This window comes from Pelobates fuscus, chromosome 1 (assembly GCF_036172605.1).
Source record: "Pelobates fuscus isolate aPelFus1 chromosome 1, aPelFus1.pri, whole genome shotgun sequence".
Taxonomy (NCBI): domain Eukaryota; kingdom Metazoa; phylum Chordata; class Amphibia; order Anura; family Pelobatidae; genus Pelobates; species Pelobates fuscus.
The window spans coordinates 277,044,724-277,072,054 of NC_086317.1; the positions used below are offsets into that span (position 1 = coordinate 277,044,724).

Consider the following 27,331-nt stretch of genomic DNA (forward strand, 5'->3'; position numbering starts at 1 on the left):
AAGTTTGACTCTGTGAAACAACACTGGACGTCCTCATGCTTTGTATGAGAAGCACATTAAGGTCCTGGAGTGGCCTAGCCAGTCTCCAGACCTTCATCCCATAGAAAATCTGTGGAGGGAGCTGAAGGTTCGAGTTGCCAAATGTCCGCCTCGAAACCTTAATGACTTGGAGAGGATCTGCAAAGAGGAGTGGGACAAAATCCCTCCTTAGCTGTGTGCAAACCTGGTGGCCAACTACAAGAAACGTCTGACCTCTGTGATTGCCAACAAGGGTTTTGCCACCAAGTACTAAGTCGAAGAGGTCAAATACTTATTTCACTCATTGACATGCAAATCAATTTATAACTTTTTTGACGTTTTTCTGGATTTTTTTTTTTGTTATTCTTTCTCTTACTGTTAAAATACACCTACCATTAAAATTATAGACTGATCATTTATTTGTCAGTGGACAAACCCTGAAAATCAGCAGGAGATCAAATACTTTTTTCCCCTCACTGTATTATGAATAGTTTGTTTCCTTTGGGGGTCTACCACGCCTCAAAAATACTTCTGTCAAGCAATTAATATTCAGAAATATTGAAGGACGTCAAGGCTCTGAGACCCTTAATCCATTACTGTATAGATTAGTTAAAGTGCCAGGAAACAAAATCCCAGACATGTATGCTGAGTAAGCTGTCACCATATCAACCATACTTTGCATGCACCCTAAGCATTGATACATTATCCTTAAAGGGAGATACTGACAGTGAATGAAATGTAATAATATCTGTCATGCCAGATACATTCATATGTCACTTTTGTGGCTTATTTCTACTTTATGAACGGTTCATTTAAACTACACATGCACTTTGCTTATAGAAAGAAGGACCATATACATTATATCATGTGTTTGGTCTTTTCTGTAATTTGATTGCAGTCCATTATGGTTTAATATGCTTTGATAATGTGCTTCAGGATTTAATTGTAATACCATACAACTAATATTTTTTTTATAGGAATTTAGCTGTTGTTAACTTCCTAGCATATGGCAAGTGCCTGGTGTTAAGTCTTGAATGTTAGTAGCAGCCATTAAACAGTAGCGAAAGGGTTGAAAACCAGTAGGAAACTATTCATTAAGTAGTTAGTGGCTCCCATGAAAAATAAAGCAAGCCATTATCCAATGCTTAGTAACCAGCTTTAAGAGGTGGCAGCCAAAATTTAATGAATAGCAGTTAGACCTTAAAAAGTAGTGATAACGGTAGAAACAAGTCCTAAGTCAGGCACTTAAAACCAACAAGTGGTTAGATGCCATTTAAATTCTGATGTACAAAAAATGCAAAGAATAAATAAAGACATTGAATAGAATGTTGCATATATCTCATTTAACTTGCCTTCATCAGGAAAGGAGGCCCCACCAAATATTCAGCTTCCCGTAGATAGATGAGAATGTCTGGATTAAGATTTAATTCGATTTGAGCAAAATAATCCTCCTGTTCATTTCTTGAAAAGGAAGGTCTCTGTAACAGGAATAAAAAAAAAAACAATTTGAGATATACAGGTAATGCATAACAGTAATCTGTCTATCCATAATCTTGTTAGTAAATTAATTCCTTTATAATGAGTTTAAAATTCATAGTATCAATGGTGTTAATGTTTCCGTTCCCATTCAGAACTTTTTTTAAGACTAATAAAAAAATGTTCATGTGAAAACATCTAGATATTTTAAAGGGTTAGTAAAGAATCCAGATATGGGAGAATTAGTGATATGTTATGGTCTTTCAAACATCGAGAGAGCTTGACAAATACATATTGTTGAAATGCTGCACAGAGATTTGGGTTGAAATACAAGGTGTGCTAAACAGTTGCTTTATTTTTTAATACTATATTTATCAGTGTACTGGAGTCTGGAGTGCGCTTGGACACAATTAAACGTTTTTGCTCTTAATTTCATTATTGTTTAAAACATGTTATGGTCATAACAAGTAATAATATACTTTTGGTCAAATTACCTTAATTATTTACATAAATTAATTACCGCGAATTGACACTCTTACAAGTGGACATTACTGAACACAAGAGAATGGTCAAAGTTTCAAAAATATAATATGATATTATAGCCCAAATGTATGGATATTATAAACCAAGAGTGTGGACAGAGCTTCAAATATGCAATGGTATATGCATAGGACAAGCAAGTACAAATCTAACATTAAAAATTGTACATCTCAGTTAAAAAGAAAAATACTTCCATACATATTTGTATAACAATTACTAAACAAACTAACAACACGAAGAGGTATTTTTCAGCAAAATGAAATTTTCCAGTTTTCACATTAACATTCAATTCATATGTACTTATTTTAGGGTATAACTTCCATGGAATAACATTTTATCTTCAGTATATGGAGAACATAATATCTCAGTCTATTTGCCTGACTTGATTGTTTTTTAATAAGCACACTATTTACTTTACTATCAATTTAATCAGATACATTTTAATAGTAATGGCTTGTCCCATAAAAACACAGTGGCCATCAGAAAGTTTTGGGCCAATTACACAGCTCAAGGTCTGGGCCCCTCCACCCCCGGGTCCACCCCTGAGTCTGGCCATAGGGTCCTCCCTGAGTCCGCCCACAGGGTCCGCCCCCAAAGTCCATCCACAAGGATGCAGTAGTGTGTGTGAAAAAGTGGATGCAGAGTGTTTGTAGTAAATGCTATGTATTTGTATAGTGGATGCAGTGTGTGTGTAGTGCATATGTAATGAATGCAATGCATGTGTGTAGTGGATGCAGAGTGTGTGTAGTGGATGCAATGTGTGTAGTGGATACAGGATGTGAGTGTGTGTAGTTCAAGCAGTGTGTAGTGGATGCAAGGTGTATGTGTAGTCGATGCAAGGTGTTTGTATAGTGGGTGCAGGGTGTGTGTACCGGATGCATTTTGAGTTTAGTGGATGCAAGGTTGTAGTAGATGATGGATGTGCGGTAGGATAGAAGATGCATTCTGTAGGAAAAAGTATTTTATTTAAAAAACAGCATTAATTATTAATTGTATTCTCTCCTCTCAGCCTCTTACCTGTTGCCAAGGAGGGTAGTTGTAACACCCCCTGGTGGTCCAGTGGCATTGTACAGACTTGCTCTGTAGTGGAGAGGGTGCCTAGCACACACCATCTTCAGATTCCAGCAGCTTCTCTCTCCAACTCTTGTGAGCCCAGCCTGCATGTTGCATTGCCATGATATCCAGCAACAAACCTGTCAGGGGTTCCAAGAGTTGGAATGAGCTTCTGGAAGCTGAAGATGGCATGTGCTGGGCCCTCTCTTCAATACATATGTTGCCGGGAGACCGCACGGGCATATATATATATATACACATTGAGATAAATAAGTATTTGATCCCCTGCTGATTTTGAATGTTTGCCCAAAGAAATGATCAGTCTAAAATTTTAATGGTAGGTGTATTTTAGTGAGAGACAGACTAACAAAACAAAAAAAATCCAGAAAAACACATGTCAAAATTTTTATAAATTGATTTGCATATCAATGAGTGAAATAAGTATTTGATCCCTTATCACTCAGCAAGATTTCTGGCTCCCATGTGTCTTTTATACAGGTAACAAGCTGAGATTAGTAGCACTCTCTTAATAGGAGTGCTCCTAATCTCAGCTCGTTACCTATATAAAAGACATCTGTCCACAGAAACAATCAATCAGATTCCAAACTCTCCACCATGGCCAAGACCAAAGAGCTGTCCAAGGATGTAAGGGACAAGATTGTAGACCTACACACGGCTAGGCAGGGGCTCACAAGAGTTGGAGAGAGTTTTTGGAAGCTGGAGATGAGCCTCCAGCAATACCCGGACTGTGACAACCATCATGCACAAAAATATGTAAGTTTTGCTTACAAGTAAAGGGAGTTTCCAGGACTCGCTGAGTTCCTTATTCACATCTGATAGCCAAGACTTCACTAGATTGTCCTCAAACCTGGTGTGTAAGAAAGACATTTTAAAAATGTACACTCAGATTATCACTTTGATCTTTACAAATCTTCTCATTGGCAGGAGATACATATTATATAGTAATTATATTTCAGTTAAATATCCATGACAGTCCTTACTAGAGGCTGTGAATTTTGTGGGCCCCTCTTCACCTTCATTTCAGGCCATTATTTTAACCACATGTTTCACTAAAAATTAGATTTGCTTTTTTAGGGGGGAATGTGCAGTAGAGCCAGTATAGCTCATAGCATCAGGGTATCATGGATTGGAGCATTGGTAAAGCAGACAGACACCAGGGGAGGTCTGGCCACCTGGATGAGCCCAACTACAGCAGATTCTAAGGCAGGTATAGGCAACCTTCGGCACCCCAGATGTTGTGGACTACATCCCCCATAATGCTTTTACACCCATAATGCTGACAAAGCATCATGGGAGGTGTAGTCCAAAACATCTGTAGTGCCGAATGTTGCCTATGCCTGTTCTAAGGTAATATCTCAATGTTCCAGTAAAAATCAGGAGCGCACAAATCCACATGGTAGCAAAGGTCCTGCCTGCTTCTGCCATATATCTCTAGTAGCAGACATACCAACTCATCTGCGGCTGCTTTTCAGCAGGTGAATTGTGCATTGTGCAATAGTAAAGACCTGGGGGGCAATTACACCCTTTGACACCTTGTGATAGACACCAATGAGTGGTCACACATTCCACAGAAATGACAATGCTTTTTAACATCAAGTACTGTTAACAAGGATTTTACATGTATCACTTGTATTTATGAACCTAATTGTAATCTATCAGTTTTCTATGTTCGCTATTTATTAGGGAAATACATAGAGAAATTCTATTTGGGTATATTTTGTGAAGAGCTTCCTTGTGCAGACAATATGTGGAGCTGCACTTCCACACCTATATCAAAATTGAAATAACAAAATGGTGTTTGTTGTAGCATGCTGAATATATTAGCCATTCTGCATTTGTGTACCTTTTCATTTCTTCTTCTGTTGCTGAGTACAAATGCCTCAGTTTCCATCCCAAGTCTCCTTCTAGAGTGAGTGGTGATACTAATTTCAGCTTCACCATGGGTTCCTGGGATAGACAATATGAAATACAAAATGTAAAAAAAAGAATAAACACATTTAAGCACAATTAGGGCTTTACATCACATATTCCAACCCATTATTCATTCTTCTTCCGTTAGACTAATGCATAATAAACATGAAAAAATGTTAACTCTTACAAAAACAACTTACAGAAATGCGTGCATGAAGTCCTCTAATCCACAACAACTTGCTGACTGTAGGAGCCATATTAATGTGCATAGGAGGATTATGTGCCATGGACACATACATCTCATTCACTTGAGTGAGTTCTTCCATGAACATTGCAACTAACTGGTCATCTTTGTCCTTCAAGTGATCCTGAAAATGAAAGATATATTTTTTGTAAATTGTGTGACTCACAATTTCCATTCCATTATATTTATTTGATAATTACATGCTATGATAGCTTGACATTTACTGGTGTATTGGTTAAATTGTTTAACATTGAAGCAAGTTATTGACTAAATTGAGAATTGCCAGAAATTCAGACTGATGTCAAAGTGAATTTCCAATTAAATGCCAAAATAGTTGAACTGAACACAGTATTGTGCTGGAGAAATTTTGTAATTTGGCTATTTTTGCCAACTTTCAATTTTCTTTGAATTCACTTTAGTAAATAACACTCATAGTAAGCATACTTTGGTGAAGTTGAAAAACCTTGAATTAAACTCATTTATCAAAGCACTTATTGGGTTAAAAATATAGACTATAAAGCATTATCATAAAGAGAAATTAATAAAAAATTAAAAATAACAAATCAAATACAAGACTAAAATATTTCTATAAGTATGAATGTGATTTATTCTTCCAAGAATTGCTTTTTGTTCTTGTCCTGCCGTCCACTCATGTTGAGTTGAAACTTTTAATGACTGCTAACTATATTTGCTAAAATTTAATAAGGTCACATTTTTCAGTCAGTAGTTAATCTGTTAGTAAATCATAAAGAATCAAGATCTGTTTTGTTTCTAAGCTTTTATAGTTCCAGAGTTTTACCCCTATCCCCACATGATTTTGGTTTAAATGCAACCCACTCACTCGTTGTTTCATAAAGGTACTGTATTTACAGTCAGTTTTTCGTGAGACACAAAATACCCCTCACAGTAAGAGTATAGATGATTAAATGAATACTCCAAACTCGTAAATAACTTAGCTTGAGTACGTAGTTTTTGTGTGAAGAGTGATTTCTTTTCAAATTCTCTTTTTTCATTTTACAAAAAGTGCGGGTTTCAATAGAAATTGACACTTTTATAAATTAACCTTGTTACACTCCCATGAGGTTAACCAGACAACCAGTCCTGTTACTTCCTGGTTGTTCAGCTCAGTGGTAGGCAATGGTTCAGAGCACCTGCCTTGCAAAGGGGTGGGAGGTTCAAAGGCTGCAAACAATAGAGCTACAGCTCTTTCAAGCTGTTCTAGATATACCCTAATTAAAAAAAAATATTATTAAATGCATGCATTTTATTTGGGGTATATCTACTCAATTCTGGTTTCTTTTTTAACTGTTTTGTTTTTGGGCTGTGGAGTGTCCTTCCTTTTAAAGCAAATATTACCTTCACGACATCTCGTCTGCTGATTCCTTCAAATACCTCTAAAAGTCTCAGTTGAGATGCTATGGTGGGACATTGAATGAAACTGCTTCTCAGAATTTCCCCAAGCTTGTGTTCTAGACTCTGCAATATGGGAAAATTAAATTTGATAAGAAATGAAAAATATGGAAACAAAATTAGTTTGCACAAATTAATTTAAGGAAGCTGAAGTAAGTCAAAATAGCATTTTTACAAACTCTACAAGTTACCAAAATTGTGTTTTTTCCTAATGAAATAAAATACTTGTGAGTACATATTTGGCATAAATGTGGTCACGAGCTTTTCATAAAAACTTTTTCAAATTCAAAAGTGACAATTAAAAATAAATGTAGCTTATAATAATAATAATAATAATAATAATAATAGGTGCTAGCTCTGGGTAAGTCAAGAAGCGGTGGTCTGAACCAGTCATAATGCTTCAAATATACAAACACGATGAAGGAGAATCTAACATCGAGTCCGTAATGGTTGTGGGGTAATTAGGGCATAACCCAACATAGTGTGAAATAAGCTAAAATAGCCGATACTAACTCATTTACTACTGCCTAAAATAGAAACTGCCTATTTGCCCAGGGAGATCGTTAAGATTTATAGTAATAGCAAGTTTCTAAGGCATGCAAAAGCTGTCCAAGTATTAAAAATCACCAGTGGAGCGTCTGCTCAATGTGTGTTTCGGTGCTGATATGCGCCTATGTCAAGAGCTAAGATCAGACTGAAATCTTGCCTCCTTTTAAAGGGAAAATGGAGTCGCCCCTTTTTGTGATGTCAGTAACAGCTGCGTATCCAATTAAGCAGAGAAAGAGGAGGAGGGTCATTAGAACCAACCAATTACCCCCTCCAATGATAGAGGGTCATGAAAGCAAACAAATTAACTCCTCCAATGACAGAAAGCATGTAAAGAGTTCAGTCATTCTTAAAGTATATATCCCTAATAGGGAGAGGAAAGATATTAAGAAAGTAATTCAAAATTGGATGTCCCGTGGTTGCACTTAAGATTCTATCGATATAGATACTCCCATTTTGCGTAAGGTGATCAACCCCGGTTACTGGCCAATCAGTATCTCCTCATAGAGATGAATAGTATCAATGAATTTCTATGAGGAAAGTTCAGTGTCTGCATGCAGAGGGAGGAGATACTGAATGTTTGGATGCATTTTTGGGTCCATGACCCAGGAAGGATCTCTAACAGCCATCTGAGGAGTGGCCAGTGAAGTTATCACTAGGCTGTAATGTAAACACTGCATTTTCTCTGAAAAGACAGTGTTTACAACAAAAAGCCTGAAGGTAATGATTCTACTCACCAGAACAAATTCAATAAGCTGTAGTTGTTATGGTGACTGTAGTGTCCCTTTAAATCAAGGCCATTGTGTTTTATATTAAATTATCTATTTTTATGAACTGAAATTCTTTGATAGCAAAATTTGTAAAAGACACACTGCCTATATTCAATATTCTAGGTGAAGTGAAGTAAATTATTTCTATTTTATGAGCCTTCCCAGAGAATGTTATGCTCTACAACAACTATAAAGTGTAATTTATTGTCTCAAAATGTGTTGTGAAAGGAAACGGTCACAGTACAAATGGGAAATACAGCAGTCTGTGTATTGCAGAAAGCAAACCACATATTCTAAAGTCTAATTCACTAAACTGGGAACTGTAAATTCTAGGCCAGGAAATATCAGTTTGTTTTCTTCCATGCCAGCATTTTCAAGAATGGAAACAGATCGGAACTTCTCAGTTGCTATCATGGTCATAAAGGACAGACGGATAGCATTATATAACCTACCTTTATTTTAGTTCTGAAGTCAAAAAATGCCTTTTCAAAAGGACTGCTTCTATCAGTAGTAAAAATATCGGTTATTTGGTTAACAAAGTTTTCTTTGGCAATGCCATATGAGTCCCAGATTTCTTGCACCATGGCATCCAAACTTGAAGAACCTGCACCACCTATAGATGCCACAGTCTTAAGGGTCTCAAAATGTTTAATTGTCTCCACTAAGTCAAGGACATCATTGCACCTATACAAAAACAAAATAATGAGAAAATATATGATAAACATAACACATTTTTCCTTTACCATAATATTTACTGTATCGAATGCATGGTGATATTGGTGAGCTAGCATGGTTTTTGCATTCATTTTCTTGCTTGGAATGTTACCAGATTAATTTTCCATAGTGCACATGGTGTATGCAGATTCCTTATTAGTCTGTTTATTCAGGGGTATTAATTTGTATATAACAATTTCTGGCATCTACATTTTGTGTTACATAGAAACATAGAAACATAGAATGTGACAGCAGATAAGAACCATTCGGCCCATCTAGTTCTGCCCAATTTTCTAAGTACTTTCATTAGTCCCTGGCCTTATCTTATAGTTAGGATAGCCTTATGCCTATTCCACGCATGCTTAAACTCCTTTACTGTGTTAACCTCTACCACTTCAGCTGGAAGGCTATTCCATGCTTCCACTACCCTCTCAGTAAAGTAATACTTCCTGATATTATTTTGAAACCTTAGCCCCACTAATTTAAGACTATGTCCTCTTGTTGTGGTAGTTTTTCTTCTTTTAAATATAGTCTCCTCCTTTACTGTGTTGATTCCCTTTATGTATTTAAATGTTTCTATCATATCCTCCCTGTCTTGTCTGTTCTCCAAGCTATACATGTTAAGATCCTTTAACCTTTCCTGGTAAGTTTTATCCTGCAATCCATGAACCAGTTTAGTAGCCCTTCTCTGAACTCTCTCTAAGGTATCAATATCCTTCTGAAGATACGGTCTCCAGTACTGCGTACAATACTCCAAGTGAGGTCTCACCGGTGTTCTGTACAATGGCATGAGCACTTCCCTCTTTCTACTGCTAATACCTCCCCTTATACAACCAAGCATTCTGCTAGCATTTCCTGCTGCTCTATTACATTGTCTGCCTACCTTTAAGTCATCAGAAATAATCACTACTAAACCCCTTTCTTTAGATGTTGAGGTTATTGGGTTTTTACGTTCAAGACGCATTATCTTGCACTTATCCACATTAAATATTAGTTGCCACAACTCTGACCATTTTTCTAGTTTACCTAAATAATTTGCCATTTAGCTTATCCCTCCTGGAGCATCAAACCTGTTATATATCTTAGTATCATCAGCAAAAAGACACACCTTACCATGTTGCTCATTTGCCGGATCTGTTTGAACCAATGTCTGACCGATCTTTGGTTCAGTGTTCATTTTATCTGGCTTTTCCTTCGCCAAACTGTATCTGGCTATTTATACCACTGGCTCTGACAGACACTTGCTCACTGACATTTCTTCTAAAAGGCAGTCTTTTATTATGAACATAAAAGTGGAAACAACTTTTCGGCTCCTCTCAAAGCCTTTATCAAGACATGATAATGGCTCAGAGAGGAGCCAAAACATTGTCTCCACTTTTTTGTTCCTAAAAAAAAGACTGCCTTTTAGAGGAAACTGCAGGTGTGCCTGAATATTTATCCTTTCTTCCATTTGATGTCTCCAGGGATTGGCCCTCCCTTTCTGGAGCACCCTGTAGGAAGTATTCCCCCTTTTTAGCGTGTGTATTATACTCTTTTTCTTCTTGCAGACACTTGGTCACTGGCTCACCTGTAATGCAGTGCATGGAAGCTATGGACTGCATTGTTCACCTATTCTGCCTTCCTCCTGGTTATTAGAGGTCCTAGAGTCCTTACTAGGTATTTATTTAATTGCACTTTGCCCTCTTGTAGAATTTGACTTCAATGTCAGACTATTTGCATGTAGCCTATGCAGTTTAAATTGATGTGAAGCAGCCAAGAGAAATACAGTGAAATTACAATTCTTTTAAGACATAACGTTTGTGAAGTATTTTTTAGTATATGAAATTGTTGAGGTGATTACAATAGTGATCATATAGTACGAATGCAACTGGAAGACTTGTTGCAGGAAAATTAAAATAAACAATCCAAGCATCACAACCACTACAGTACAAAGTAGTGGTTATGGCACCAGGAATGCTCTGGCATTTTAGAATGTTTTGACTTATTATCTCTTGTTATCTCTCTCAAAATACATTTGGAGGGTTATTTATAGTGATGTCGCAAACATAAAATTTTCCGTTCGCGAATGGCGAACGTGAACTTCCGCAAATGTTCGCGAACGGGCGAACCGGGCGAACCACCATAGACTTCAATAGGCAGGCGAATTTTAAAACCCACAGGGACTCTTTCTGGCCACAATAGTGATGGAAAAGTTGTTTCAAGGGGACTAACACCTGGACTGTGGCATGCCAGAGGGGTATCCATGGCAAAACTCCCATGGAAAATTACATAGTTGAAGCAGAGTCTGGTTTTAATCCATAAAGGGCATAAATCACCTAACATTCCTAAATTGTTTGTAATAACGTGCTTTAAAACATCAGGTATGATGTTGTATCGATCAGGTAGTGTAAGGGTTACGCCTGCTTCACAGTGACAGACCAAACTCCCCGCTTAACGCACCGCAAACAACCTGAAACAATCCATTTGCACAACCGCAAACTCCCCATTTGCACAAGGTTGGATACCAAGCTAGCCATGTCCCGTTCCTTGTCCTCACTGATGTCATTGAAGGTCTCTTCCTCCACCCAGCCACGTACAACACCAAGGGTCCCCAAAAGGTGACAACAAGCCCCCTGTATTTTTTTTTTAAATGTACACTACTGTTACACCAGATATGAGTTGCACTGGTGTGACACTGTGCCCTGGCAGGCCCTGAAACGCACACGTGTGAAGGAAACTGACTGCTATTATTTCACAGTCAAAAAAATTGTTTTTTTTCTAAATGCAAGCTATTGTGACACCAGATATGAGTGGTGGCACTGGGACCACCTTAAAAATATTGGATATCGCTAAAAATCATGATCACTATATACTTTCTCTACAAACCTCTAAAACGAACCAAACTACTCATCCATCCGCTATACCACTTTATCCCACCTAGAACTAGTGCCCAGTTAAAATACTTGACTCTTACTTACCCACACTCAGTCATGCCACACACATTTCACCACTACTCTCACTGAATCCCTCTGACTACGGCTAAATTCATCTTCTACATCAGAACACTACTCCTAAGATTGGGTTGTATCCATGTCTCGGGTCTTTCATTTAGAATAGGGGCAGCTTCGGTCTCCTTCAACACTGACACTCCAGTGCATATTATTAGTGCATATTATTAAAAGATTGGGCAGATGGAAATCCTCAGTCTACAACCGATATATTCCTCATCCCGAGAAAGAAATGAGGAAAGCTTTTAAAAGTTTGGCTTTGTAAATTTGATGCAATAAGTGTGTTTTTCTTTAATACCTTTTCACCCTCTTTGCATGAACCCGATTTACATATATTACTAATGTGTTTCTGAACATATATATTATATTATTCACTCACTCACTCTCTGGGCCGGCCTAAGACATCATGCTGCCTAGGTCCAACGATAAATGACTATGGGGGATAATGTATAATGAACACAGGTTACTGGCTTTGGGGGGGGATAATGTATAAAAAACACAGGTTGTGGGGGGATAATGTATAATAAACACAGGTTACTGGCTATGGGAGGATAATGTATAATAAACACAGGTTACTGGCTATGGGGGGTTAATGTATAATAAACACAGGTTACTGGCTATGGGGGATAATGTATAATAAACACAGGTTACTGGCTATGGGGGGATAATGTATAATAAGCACAGACGCAAAAAAAAATAATAATACAAAAAATAAAAAATAAATGCAGCTTCAGAATTAATCTAAATTGTATGCTGTCTAGGAGGCGGGAGGGTCTGGGAGGGAGGGTCTGCTGCTGATTGGCTGGAATGTGTCTGCTGACTGTGAGGTACAGGGTAAAAGTTTACTCAATGATGACAAATAGGGGCGGACCGAACATCGCATATGTTCGCCATCCGTGGCGAACGCGAACATGCTATGTTCGCCAGGAACTATTCGCCAGCGAACCGTTCGGGACATCACTAGTTATTTACAACAGTGAGTTCCTAGTTAAAAATATATTAATAGGGGGCGGGGCCTGACCGCCAAGATGGTCGGACGCACATGCTGCGTGCTCCGGTGGCAAGGGGCATAATCTGAGCCCTCACGGCGACCTACTGAGACTATATTTACTTACCAACCTGAGGGGGTTAACCAGCACCAGAAGCGGCACCTAACGATGCGCGAAACATGCAGCTCCGACCACGGAAACCGGAGCAGAGCAGCAGGGCCTACCGGTCACTGAACCTAGTGGACCACGGGGGAGACGGCCGCTCTCCTGGGACCATATTGGGCTACGACCTCAACATGGGGCCCCGTTCCCCCCCCCTTTGACCGGTGGAGGTCATCCCGGTATCCATCAAACCAAGGCAAGCGACTTCACAAGCCCCGGCTAAACTCCGCGGCTCGAGCAACACGGCCAGTGGGCCTCTCAAGATGGCGGCCGCGACTCAACGGCAGAAAAGCGCGCCAGCCCAACCAAGCAGCCAGAGTTTCTACACGGCAGAGCAGTACGCTGAGAGGCTAGACAAGCTCTTCCAACGGCTCTGGGAGCGACTGATACTGCGCTGTGGATGGGAACCACCCAACCCGGTGGGCACAGTAAGGAGGGACAAGGTGCGGAGCTGGCATGGACCCGCAACGGGCAAACTACGCAAGGCGACAGTCGCAGACCGCCCTACAATCCTTCCCGGGCTGAAGGCCTCCCGGAGGACACCTCCACGGCACTGACCACACCGCCAGAAGCCCGCCATCGCAGGCGACGGCAGAACATCCGAGCTCCCCACGGCGCCCGACAGAGGGTGGACCCGGCCTCGACTAAGAGAGCACGAGTCCGTGGACAACAGGTGCTGGCCTTCATCCCGGCCTGGGGCTGGAGTACTCCTTCCTTGCACCAGCGGCTCACCAGCCTCTCGCTGACCCGTCCGGCACATGGCTCAGACTTTCCCAGCAGGGGTATTGGCTGATGGATGGCCTGTAAGCCTGCAGCCCCACCACATGCCGCCCACAACTATGGACTCTTGGTGGACAATATAGCAGGCAAATTGTTGTACTTTTGTGGGTATGACTACTCACAATAACATAGTGTGCCATGTAGATGGTTTACCTTTCCTTTCCTGTTCGTCCTGCTGTTTAAACGACGTAACTCAGCTTCAGTATAGATGACACTCTTGATGGATAGCAATGTTTTATTTTATTTTATTTACTTGACCTAGCTTGTCTATGTTCAGCGAGTAATTTTATGATCGTTGCTGTAGCCTATGTACTCTAACTCTTAAAGCGTGTACCTTACTCAGACACCCAAAGACCATAACCAGTTCATAGCTTAACATACCCGACCAGCACTACTGACACTGAACTAGCCAGACCTGCTTGCATATTGAAGTTAACATATACCTAGCATAAGTAACCAATGTTTTTCTCACCCATGTGTCTCCTGACACCTGACTAACATGATCTAGCGAGTTACCAACCCGGATCCTTTGATCCATAGCTTGTATTTTCAAACTGGAGTTTAACTACACTACATATAAAAAAATGAGGCATTGAAAATTTGGAAATGTACTCTAATTTTGCGTATTGTCGTACCAACCCTATGCTGTAAATCACTTAAACGTTTCCTCCGATTTCTCTTCTGTATCCCATACTTTATGCCTTTAATAAAAATCAGATTGATAAAAAAATATATATATATATATATTAATAAACTTTCATATTAATGTCTTCCCAAGCCAGTCCACACTCCATTCTAGTGTGGCAGTGCTGGGAGGACATGATGTCTTATTACTTCCTCCCAACAAACTAAGGAAGCAGTGCCGGAATAAAGGGGCAGCCTGCACTGATAGAGCATGGAAACCAGGGGTAGCCACCCTCATATGCAAAAATGTAGACAGACAGAAAAATATCTAAAAACAAAATGTATTTCAATATTTGTGGTTGAGTATGTCTGACTGGCAATGTGCATCTGTGTATATCTGGAAGTATGTATGTGTGCGTGTATGGCAGTTGCTATCTGTGTGTATGTGACAGTGTCTATTTGTATGTAACTGTCTGGCAGTGTGTGAATGTGTGGAACATGTATGTGTTTGTGCATCTGTGAATGTCTGGGAACACATATTTGTGTGTACCTGTAAATATGTCTCTGTGGTTTTGGAAGCATGTGTGTGAGGTGGGGCACAGCCAGTAGTTTTGTAAGGCACCCTAAGAGTTCTGATGGCAGCCATAACTGAGATATCCTATACTTCATTAATCCTATGATTGTCAGTTTGTATTTTTAACCACTCTGACATATTTGTGTATTACTGTTCTAAGCAGGGCCGTCTTTAATGCGGGGCAAGCAGGGCAGCTGCCCCACGCACAGTTAGTCCTGGGGGGCCCAAAGCAGATGCCCCGTTTTCCCTCTATCCACAACAATTTATTTTAGGATCACCGATCCTAAAATAAATTGTTGTGGGCGGCAGGCCTGCACACTGAGAGGGCCGTGGCAGAGGGGGTTGAGCCCCTTTCCTTGAGCCAGCAGGGAGATCAAAAGATTTCCTTGCCAGCTGTTACAAATGGACTCCCTGGTGGTGCAGTGCGCTGCTGGGGCTGCCGCTCCCATGCGGTTCCGGCGCACTGTGAGTGTCCGAGCACAGGCGTCGGGTTCCCAACCTGTGCTCTGGCATCCTCACAGAGCGCCAGAACCGTGAGGGAGTGCGGCAGCCCCAGCAGCATACTGGACCACCAGGGAGTTCACTAGCAACACAATGGACCATCAGGGAGCGAACCAGCAGCACACTGGACCACCAGGGACCCACTGGACCACCATGAAATGGATGATTGCCTCCCCTGCCTGTACAGAAGGTCAGCAGGTTTGGTAAAGTCACATTAACCATCTAACCCCCTAACCCTGTCTCTCTAGCCCCCCCAGCCCTGTTTCACTAGCCCCCCCAGCCGTGTCTCACAAGTCCCGCCAGCCTTGTCTCACTATCCCCCCAGCCCTGTCTCACTAACCACCCGTTACCCAGTCTCACTAACCACCCCTAACCCTGTTACACTGGCCACCCTCCCACAATCACTTAGAAACCTCCAACACTCACATTCAAAGCTCCAACCCTGTCACTCTCACTCCCTAACTGTGGCATGCTCATCTACCCTCACACCTACTATCACACTTACCCAACAGATGTCTGTGTATGTATCTGTGTGTCAATGTGTGTAAGTACCAGTGGGTGTATCTCTGTGTATGTGTCAGTGTGTGTAGCTTTGTGTCTGTGTATTTGCATGTCTGTTGCTGTGTACAAATACAAATGCATGTCTGCATTCAAAAAACAACATTCACACACACATACTCCTTACAAAAACATTCTTACTTTCAAACACATACACATTGCTGAGTGCTAAATACAACACTGCAAGGATGGATAAATTGTAGATCCCAAGCTAGCAAAGCATTGTGAACGTGTACGACAAATAAGGATCTACATTTTGGCCAACTTTGTGCTAGAAGGCGGTCCCAAAAAAAACTTCTTGCCCCTGCAGACCCTCAGCAACTTGTCAGTGTATGTGTGTGTGTGTCAGTATGTCTATCAGTCTATATGTCTGTGTGTTTTAGTAGGTCTGTCAGTATGTGTGTCCGAGTGTGTATCAGTATGTCTGTCAGTGTGTGTGTGTGTGTGTGTGTCAGTATATGTGTCTGTGTGTCTGTGTGTCAGTATGTATGTTAGTAACACACAGATTGCATGCCAGGGAGTGGGGAGGTAGGGTCCAGGGTCCAAAAGCTTGCCCAGGGTCCAACCATTATTAAACACAGCCCTGGTTCTAAGGCTACTGTTCTAAGGTTCAGTAGTACACTATATTAGCCATTCCCTATATACAGTATATATCCTATTTAGTTATATACTGTAATAGGGTTATGTGTTATAGTCTGTCTGTTGTACTGTGACCTGCTTCAAGAAAGGGCAGCTGATATCACTGACTCAGGGCCGGATTAACATAGGGGCTGATGGAGCTGCAGCTCCAGGCCCAGGCCCATGGAATAGGCCCATTTAAAAAAAATATATATATATTATTTTTTTTTTTTACACACTACTCTTAGGTTTGCCACCTGACCGGTATTTTACTGGCACAGCCAATATTTGAGGCTGCTGGGCTGTGCCGGTATTGCAGTAATACCGGCAATACAAATGCAGGTATTTTTCTCCGAATAAATGGAGATTACTCTGCAATACTAGCACCGGCCAGTAGGGGTCACTGTGTGTGGAGAGAGGCAGGGATAGGAAGTTACAGCATATCCCTGCCTCTCTCTACTACTTACTGATCTGTGGGGGAGCAGCAACACAGCACAGAGTCCAGACAGCAGTTCTACAGCTCAGGTAAGTGAGGGATAGGGGGAAAGGCAGCAGGGACACATGGGGACACTGAGACACTAGGGGACACTGGGACACATGGGGATGCTGAGACACATGGGGACACTGTGAGACATAGGGACATTGGGAGACACTGAGACATTGGGACACGGAGACACTATGTCCCCATTTCTCCCAGTGTCCCACATCCAGTGTCGCTAGTGTCTGTATCCCCAAGTCTCCCAGTGTCTGTGTTCCTAGTGTCTCAGTGTGCCTAGTGTCACCATGTCTCCCAGTGTCCCTATATGTCCCAGTGTCCCCATGTGTCTGTTTCCCAGCCAGTGTCCCCAGTGTCCCCTAGTCTCCCAGTGTCCCCTAGTCTCCCCGTGTCTGTGTTCCCATGTCTCTGTGTCCCTAGTGTCTTAGTGTCTCCAAATGTTTCAGTGTCCCCATGTCTCCCAGTGTCTGTGTCCCTAATGTCTCAGTGTCCCCATTTCTCCCAGTTTCCCTAAATGTCTCAGTGTCCCCATGTCTCCCAGTGTCCCCATGTCTCTGTGTCCCCATGTCTCTGTGTCCCCGGGTCTCTCAGTGTCCCCATGTCTCTCAGTGTCCCCATGTCTCTCAATGCCCCCGGGTCTCTCAGTGTCCCCATGTCTCACTGTGTCCCCAGTATCCTAGTGACATGGGGACACACGGAGACATTGGGACACATGGGGACACTGAGAGACTAGGGGACTTGGCGACATGGGGACAATGACACTGTAATGCATAGGGACACTGAGACACTGGGTGACTTGCGAGACTGAGACACTGGGAACAATCCATCTATACAGCAGAATCAAACTGTGAGTAGTTTGTTGGTGATTTTACAGAATTTTCTCTGATGTCACTCCTTGTGATTATACAAATGATTAAGGCTGGTATTTTTTTTCCAAGAAAGGTGACAACCCTAACTACTCTTAACATACTCTTGCTTAAAGGAGCACTATAGGGTCAGGAACACAATCATGTATTTCTGACCCGATTATGTTAAAACCACCTGGCCCCTTCTTGCCTCCCTAAGTATAGTAAAATATAACTAGTATTCAAGTCTGCAGCTGCTGGCTCTGCCTCTGAACTGACTGTCTGCTGACATCATCAGAAGTGGTGGTCTGAGCAAATTACAATACTTCCCCATAGGATTGGCTGAGACTGTCAACTAGGCAGATCAGGGGCAGAGCCAGCACAAGTCCAACATAGCCCTGGCCAATCAGCATCTCCTCATAAAGATAAATTGAATCAATGCATCTCTATGAGGAAAGTTCAGTGTCTGCATGCAGAGGGTGGAGACACTGAATGGCAGTGCCGCACACTAGGCAGTACTGCCCCAGGAAGCACCTCTAGCAGCCATCTAAGGAGTGGCCAGTGGAGTTATTTTCTCTGAAAAGACAATGTTTACTGCAAAAGGCCTGAATGGGATGATTCTACTTACCAGAACAAATACAATAAGCTGTAGTTGTTCTGGTGACTAAAGTGTCCCTTTAAGTTTGGAAGCTTAAGAGGGATGTATGTGAACAAAACTTGTGTGGACTGGCTAACAATAACATTAGTTTAGGTAATGCAGACGTTGGTCTCTCTAACACTGTGGCATGTCCCCTTTCTTCTACACTCACTACATACACCTTTTCTCTGTCTCAGACTATATACCAGGAACTTCTGCCTGCTAGTAAGAAGGTAAGGAGACAAGTGGACCAGCGAGTGCTAGGGGACAGTCCTTAGAAAGCCTGGAGTGAGCGCATCATTAGACGCATTTATGTTAAGCTCAGGGTGCTGCCTGCATAATATGCCCTTAATTGGGCAGCCTGCAGGATTGGTGGGCAGCCTGACATGCATTCATGCCAGGTTGTCCTTCAAATTCTTTGGACAGACATGCCCCCTTTTTGGGCATGTTCTCCCCTTTTGGCAGGTCTGGTCACGTGATTCGCAGCAGTGGCCCACCCTTTTACCCCGCCCATTGACTTCCTGCTTCACTGCTGTTGGGGGTATGGATTTACTTGAAAGATGAAAGCATAAATTAGAGAGATTAGCATAGAGTATGTTTTCTTATAACTGCATCCTATGAGTTTCCCTCCAGCACCATCTCCATCAGATACATGAAGCTTGGGAGGAATGACTGTTTTAGTTTTTTTGGTCGATTAGATTCCGTAATTAGGCCCCATCATAATTGTCAGCACCAGGCCCACTGTGCAATTAATCCGGCCCTGCACTGACTAGAACATGCATTAACTCTTAAATGGACACTTCAAGTACATTTTTAACTAGCATCTGCATATTAGTTAAAACTATAAATAAATAATCCAAGGTTTGGTAGCATGTTAGTAAATCAGTAGAACTACATGCTCAGTTGCTCACATGATTGGACGACTTGTTTATTCCTAACATCGTGTAATGTGAAGCATTACACAAATAATATGTGACATATTGCACAATTCTGCACAGAATGTTCCCCAGTAGAAGGTAATAGGAGGCAAGGGATTGGTTTTGATATACCAGCTAGGTCCTGCTTATAGTGAATAACAGTGTAGGAGTATTAACTACAGGATAAAATAAATAATATATGCTGCAGAAAAGCTATTTTTTAGAATGCATAAAAAATATGTATAAAACGTTGACCCAATCCATCCAGGAAGTGTCCCCTTATGCTATAAAAAAAATAACTGAAGACTGAACTGTATAGAAATGCAAGGATATTTATATACATTTATATATATAGTTATATACTTAAATACATAAGTAGAGATTGTAGCCGTATTAGTCCAGGCAGTAATGTAGATGTAGATGTAAAAAACAGATAAAATTAATATCTTGTAATACCTTTTTTATTGGACTTTAGTGTTTTTTACATATATAAATATATATTTGAACACGGTAAAAAAGAATTAAGCACAGGTTTACAATTTTGCCTAGCTCTTTTTCATCCAAACACAGAACTAATGGATATGTGTGCAGCTCTAGTAGCATTACAAATGCAAACATTAATCTTTCTGATGTATTTAAATGAATGGAAAAGCTTCTGGCTAAGAGTTCCCTTAAAAAATTTGGCCGGTTCACAACCATTCTTCATTCTGTTCTGTGCTTTGTGAACATATCTCAGTGGCTCTTTACAGCTACAGGTTAAAGCAGTGCAAGCAATTAATTGCCCACTATTCAGCAACGTCTTGGCTGCCTAAAGAACAATCAATACAACTGACAGGTGCATTAAAAAGAAATTCACTATAAATTGCTCACATAAGAATAAATAAAGGGAAATGGAGGCAAAGCAGAACATTTGAATGGAGCTAGAAGAATAAAATGTAATAATAGCATATATAATAATAGAATGTGATAGCTGTCTAAGGAAAAATTGAACTCATTTTCCAAACTACCTAAAAACCTACTTTCAATTTACGCTTGTCAAAATGCAGTCATACAAAAGGTGATATGCTAGACAAGGGTTTATGCAGAGCCTCTAAAAAAAATAAAAAAAAGGTTAAGGGACAGAAAATAGCTGTTTTGGGGGAGTGCACAAAATGGGTCAGCTGCGTGCATACAAACTTTACCAATGGACTTTCTTGCTGCTTAGTTTTTGGAGTGAGTAAAAACAATTGTTTTATAAAATATGAATGATGTGTAATAGCTCTGGGGGGCATGTCTTGAGAGCAAAAGCCTGAGACACCAATAAAACCAGGAGGGAAGTCTTGTTTGCCAGGTAAAGGTATCATGGGGAGGACTATGAGGGTATAGTTGGGTTCAATCTCAATAATTTCCATACTTTTAAAGTTGGGGTAATAGAGGGATGAGCAGGAAGGAGCATTGGGGTCCTACCAAATTCATTTCTATCTAAATCCATCTGTTTGTAGATGTCTTAAAGGATCAGCCCTCTAACAAGTTTAACATTGTTTCTTTATCATATTTTAATATATCTGGAACTGCAAGTCCACCTCTATTTCTAGGTATAGTAAGGATTGTGTATTCAACCAATGAGACATATCTCCAGAAAATGTTCTTTAGCGTGGTGAAAAACATCTTTGCAATTCAAAGACCTATCTAGCTTGCATTACTGATACACTCATCGCGTGCCTATATTGTATCAGACAATGGGAGGCAGAACTTTATAATTTTTATCAGTTTCTCCATTGCTCTATAGTGTCTAAACTCCAAGAATCAGCATGTAAGATTCTCACTTGATGGCATTAAACAGCAGTAAGACTCTATTCTATATTCCTTACAGTATATGACAAGTGCTGTAGGTACCATTCTGGCAGGGGACTTATATCAACATTTAGCTACATTTCCCAAGTATTAATGATTTCTGGGCAGACCTCCTATTTGCTATTAAAGAGATATGTGTAGAGGACATCTCTGGCTCATTTTCTGCAATATTACTGCATCACACTAAAATAAATGTTACACCATTCCCGTAATGTGGTTTCTTCTCTGATACCTAGACATTAGAGATCATATTCCCTCCCATATACCCCCTGCCCCCTTTTCAGAATGGATAGATGGTACGAGAGAGGTAAATTTTTTGGAATCTTTAACAGCCTCAAATAAAGGCCAGAGTTCTCTAATGATTCAATTCTAGTGCAATTGAGAGTGGTTTCTGCAGTCTCCTATCTACATGTCACTAGGTGCTTACTGGACCCCTATTGATTCAGAATACCCCCGAATTCAGCATTCCCTTAACACTTTGCTACTTTTTTTTAACACATTGATCTCAGCACAGATTATTAGTATTGTGATTATAACATTTTGAGCAATCTTTGTGTTTTTACCCTTCTCATTTCATGTTTTTTTGTTTTTTCTCCACACCCAAACTTTTTGTTTGTGTTGTTTTTCCTTTGCCACCTACATTTAATGAACATTTTGAATTTGAGAGCCTTACTGTTCATATAAAATGTTTTCTATTAAGCGTTTCTACTGCAAACATATGTATATTGTTTGCTAAAATGTTGGGATATATTTTATTACTAGCACTATATATATACTGTCTACATGCTGAATCATACTCCATCGTCTACATGTAGTGGATGTATTGTTATTATGATATTTTTCAATAAAAAGATTTTACAACTAATATTAGTTTTTTGTTGCTTTTTTTTTTTTTTTTAAACGGTCATGTGCCTATATTTTTACTCCCTACTATGAGTGGCAAATGACCTGGGCAACAGAATTCTTCCACCCATGTAACAATTTTAAGTAAAGAATAAATATAATTTGGGGCTTAAAGGTGTAAATTAAGTGGTGGTACTTTCAGCAAAGAGCTAAAAGCTTTAATATAGTGTTGTAAAACTAGTGGAGGAGAAATTGGTGGTCTAGGTAAACCAATGGACGGTGGGGCTGGCAATGCAGCACATAATACAGCTAATTACATTTATTTCTATACAGACTATGCTTCCAACTCTTCTCCTACAAAATATTTGGGAGGACATTTTGTTCAGTTCCTATCTGTAGACGCCTGCTAAGGTGAACTCTGTGCACCGTCACACCCCTATACTCAAAGCATAGATATAAGGAAAGTTATCATACTCACCTTTCCATAAACATGTTAATATTCTTGAAGCAATGTGCATTATGGGGTGGCCAAGGTGAATCTACCCATAAGTCTTGTGTGGCATCCTTCTCCTTGCCTTGGTTATTAGAAAACCAATCTTTCCTATTGAATTTTGACTGTGATGGTTCATACATTTTAAGGTTCCACGCAGCACCTGGTGCTTTTTTGGATCTAGAAAATACAATGGGAATTAAATGTGTAGCATGACTTTCAAATTTGTTATGAAAGCATTAGAAATTGAAATGCATTAAATATTAATTTATATGGAATTGTTTAGAAAATTATTTAAAAACAAAACAAAACAGCAAATGCACCTTTGTAATTCTCAGATTATAATCAATACCAGAATAGGGTTGTGGAATATATTACAATAATATCTGATGAAAGCAATACATATTATAACACTGTGTAGGTAAATATATCACTATTACCAACGTAGTGGTGTTATTGACTTCATAGGGAGGAGAGTCTGAGAAGATTCTAATAGGAATTAAATATGCAATAGTGTGGTATTCACAGGACCCAATGGTGGTGTATTAACCAAATGAGCTACCTAATCAGTTAATAATTTTGTCTATGTCCCAGCTAGGAAATAATGCAGATATTGCCATTATCTGTATTTATTAAACAACAAGTCATGCAAACAAACATATTATGGTCACCATACATTTGGCGGTCATTTTCCTCTTTCTTCTTCATGTTAAACTCGTCAGCTTTAATTTTTACATCCAAGTAAGTGCCCCGGAAAGTTGCACACAGTTTCAAAGCTTCTTTTAATAAGCTGTATGCCTGTTTAATACACAAATATAAACCTGTACATTACTAATCTATTCAAATAACAAACAATGCTATAACAAACAATTTTAAAATTAATATGCAAATTTGTAAACACAAAACCAATTACAGCTATATAAAATGAAAAAAAAAATGTAAACATTTTTCCCCCGCTATTTACTAACTCATACTGTGATGTCAATCCTGTGAAGTAGCAGAAGAAGAATGAGAAGAATTGGAGATGAAAATGCAACAGCACTTCATTTAAGTATATTAACTTGTTTCAACAATTGCCACTTGGTACAGTTCATTTTAGTAATTTGATCCTGATTTGTCAGGAAATATCCCTAACATTAAAATTCAAACCCCACCATTTGCAATAGTTTTCTTTTTTATTTCATATTTCATATCTTACTGTTTTGGGAAGGTACTGGGAATTGAATGGGAAACATGTTTAAAGAACAAAAGAATGTCAGGAGAACAATCAAGGTTACTAGTTAGCAATACAAAGTAGCCCTTTAAGCGAATAGTCAGGCATGCAATAGTTAACCATATCAGATTCTTTGGTATCAGTCATGATACCTTGTAACACCTACTTTGCTAAGAATTGGGTGGGAAATAAAGCAAGGTAATAATTAGATACATAGGCTGTAGACCTCACTAGACATACTCTCTCTGGAAAATACATATATAGGCCAATGGTAGGCAACCTTTGTCCCTCTAGGTGTTGTGTCCTACATATCCTAGTATGTTCTTACAGCAATAATGTCAGCAAAGCATCATGGGAGATGTAGTCCACAGCAGTTTGAGTGCCAAAGATTAATTCAAAATACCCCCGAATTCAGCATTCCCTCTATACTTTGCTACTGGTTTTTTTAACACCTTGATCTCAGCACATATTATTAGTATTGTGATAATAACATTTTGAGCAATCCTTGTGCTTTTACCCAATAAAATGGGTCATTCATTGCTCCATTCCCATGGTCTCTTTTAAATAACAAGAATAAGAGAAACTGTAAGACAATCTCTAGATGTTGTGCCCAATCTGAGTGAGTATGAAACCCTGTTGCATGTTGGTGAGATTTGTCAATCAGAGAGAGAGCGCTGGAAGATTAATTTGTGGCTTGAGCAGAAATACCAAATGCATCATCACTAAGACTGTTTTCTTGATTAAGGCTTAACATTCCTTAATGTGGCAAAGGACTCGCTAGATTGTATGAAAATCCTGCACTCAAGATAAGCATGACATCTTCATATTCCTCATGTATATGTTTGGAATATAATTATTATACATATATGTTAACCACACTATAACAGACATTTATTTACAGTCACTACATTCATTTTTAAAATAAATGTTATACTCTCTTACCTGAGGATTGTCTAAAATCTTTTTTCCTAGAAGACTACTTGCTATTTCAACCACTTCATTAGACATTAGTCTCAGAAGGTTTAAAAATACCTTGTTATGATGATAGTACCTGTGAATACACAAAATTACAGATCACTGCCTAGTGATAAGGAGATAAAACAATTATCCTACACATTGAGCATTGAGCATCATTGTCATGGTAAGTAAAATCAGATATATCCATTTTAAATAAATAAAAAAAATTTAAAAAACGTCTCGCTCTGAAATCTGCCGCCATAGTTTCTTAGTGTTATCTCAAAAAAAAAATTCAATGACAGTTCACATTAGTATGGATAATTTGAATATACAGCAAACTCCAACTATAACAAATGTCATTTAAAATGTTACTATATAAGTATTACCTTGAATGTCTCCAAACTAAATATAAATTGTGTAACATTTGGAGAAAGTATTTTAGATTTTCCGTAGATCTGGCTGATTTCATCCGATCATACCACTGAAGAAGAGTCTTCAAAAATGTCAAGTTTTCTTCAGCGTCTGAAAGTGCCTGTAAATGGAATTTGTACAATGAAAAACACCCCCTGTTTTGAATCAGTTATTTAATTGTTAAACTCAAATTCAGTTTAGAAGCAGAAATAGTTTGGTTATAATTGATTAAAAAAAACCACAAAGACTTTTAGATGTAAGATGAGTGCTTTCCTGTTTCTTCCCATCTGCACAATGCTATGACAACTTTTGATAGTTTAGTAGACGTGCACATTGAAAAAAAGTAGTGGGGGGAGAAGGGATGAATTGGTTAGTTAGTGGCTGCAAATCGGGCGTTAGAGCCTCAAGTGGGGTTTTGGGCTGTAGATTGGGACTGGGGGGTGAGGGTGCTGGAAAAAAAATTAAGTTTATTCCCCCTCCCTGAGCTTTACCTTGGGCTAGGGAGGGGGGATCATGTTCCTTGGTGGTGGTTCGGGGGGGCAATATTCTGCTTTGTTTCCCTCCTACTCCCGTAAAAATGCCAACCATGCAGCCCCTTCTCTGGGCTATAACTCAAGTAGCATGAGGGCAAACTCTGACTGCCTCACCTTGGTTTCTCGGGGGTGGGAATTTGCTCTGGTGCCTCTTTCCTGGATCCGCCTCTGACTTATTCCCAGCAGAACTCAGTACCAGGCTATAATTAGTGTGGCATGGCAATTTTGGAGCCCCTTACACAGCTCTATTCCTGGGCTCGCCCCTGAGCAAACCACAGGGCCCACCCCAAGTCTCTCCACATGGATGTAGTGTATGTGTCTGTAAAGGGTACAGTGTAAGTAGAGTGGATGCAATATGTGTGTAGAGTGGATGCAGAGTGTGTGTGTGTGTGTGTGTGGTGAATGTAGCATGTTTAGAGGGGATGCAGAGTGTGTGTTTAGTGAATGCAGTGTGTTTGTGTGTAGTTGATGCAATACCTGTGTATGGTGTATGCAGAAAGTGTGTCTAGCAGACACAGTTAGCGTGTTTAGTGAATGCAATGTGTGTTTGATGGATGCAGAAAGTGTGTATAGTGGATGCTGTGTGTGTGTAGTGGATTTAGTGTGTGGGTAGAATAGGGTCTGTGGGCAGGAATAATTTTCTTTCTTTTTTTTACATAATTTTAGATTTGATTTTATTCCCTCCTCTCTGACTTCTACCTGTGGCCAGGGAGGGGGCACTATATTGTCTGCATGTATAGTGAAGAGAGGCCAAGAAGTCTCCATCTGCACAAACCAGTAGGCAGCAGGTCCTATCCCTCTCTCGTAAGAGCATTGTCGCATTGTTGTGGTAACCCGCAGCAATTCTCTTACAGTCGTGGCTTGTCAGAGGTGGAACTTGGAAGTCTACTGGACCCCTCTTCATACAGATGTGGCCTGGGGGTCCCAAAAGTTGCATATATACAGTGATACTCGCAAAATATATAAATATATTTATATATATATATATATATATATATATTTACACATTGGTAATATGGTAATTAGGGCCCAGGCCATACTGATATATTGGATCGGGAGCATTGAATATGAGGATTTTAAGAACAGCACCTAGCAAGGATAAGGCTTTTAGTCTGACCTGTTTGACATCTTGAGCGACAGCTGTGATTGAATGTCCATATGTGCTTTTCACCACCTCCAGGTGAGAAACAATCTCTTGGGCCTCTGTGCAGTTTAGCTGCTTGATGATACATAAAAGGTTTTGGATATGCATTTTCCACATTTCCTGTTCATCATAAATCCCAGGTTTTAGAATCTTGCTTTGAAGCTCTGTAATTGGTTCATGTCTCAGTACAACCTATAAAAGAATTAAAAAAAATAATTAATCATATTTGCTAAATATATAATATGTAACACAAATATCATTATATTGACAAAATATTCACTAGAGACTAACATGCATACAGGAGTGTTTATTTGAACTTGAATTGTATTGTGATTTGTTTCCATATATATGTTTGCTGTAGAGCTAGCCATCTAGAGTTTGATTTACTGGTTATATTACAATTTGCTCTTTAGCAGCTTATGTGCAGCTCGAGTAAAATTGTAAAGATTTTTAACACAAGTTATCACAAAGTTTTCAACATGTGGATTGAGGCACACTTAAAGGGACACTATAGTC

General features: G+C 39.7%; 1 protein-coding gene across 1 annotated transcript in view; it reads right to left on the minus strand.

The window, feature by feature from the left end:
- LOC134567660 (uncharacterized) overlaps window positions 1-27,331 on the minus strand; it is a 484,351-nt gene that overhangs the window by 434,957 nt on the left and 22,063 nt on the right. Inside the window, exons 6-16 of the mRNA XM_063426051.1 lie at window positions 26,789-27,007; window positions 25,114-25,259; window positions 24,713-24,821; window positions 23,234-23,355; window positions 22,546-22,737; window positions 8,442-8,673; window positions 6,620-6,739; window positions 5,220-5,387; window positions 4,952-5,055; window positions 3,877-3,955; window positions 1,371-1,496 (exon numbers count right to left, since the gene is read on the minus strand). Coding sequence (XP_063282121.1) covers window positions 1,371-1,496; window positions 3,877-3,955; window positions 4,952-5,055; window positions 5,220-5,387; window positions 6,620-6,739; window positions 8,442-8,673; window positions 22,546-22,737; window positions 23,234-23,355; window positions 24,713-24,821; window positions 25,114-25,259; window positions 26,789-27,007 — 1,617 coding nt within the window. The remainder of the gene's footprint in view (window positions 1-1,370; window positions 1,497-3,876; window positions 3,956-4,951; window positions 5,056-5,219; window positions 5,388-6,619; window positions 6,740-8,441; window positions 8,674-22,545; window positions 22,738-23,233; window positions 23,356-24,712; window positions 24,822-25,113; window positions 25,260-26,788; window positions 27,008-27,331) is intronic.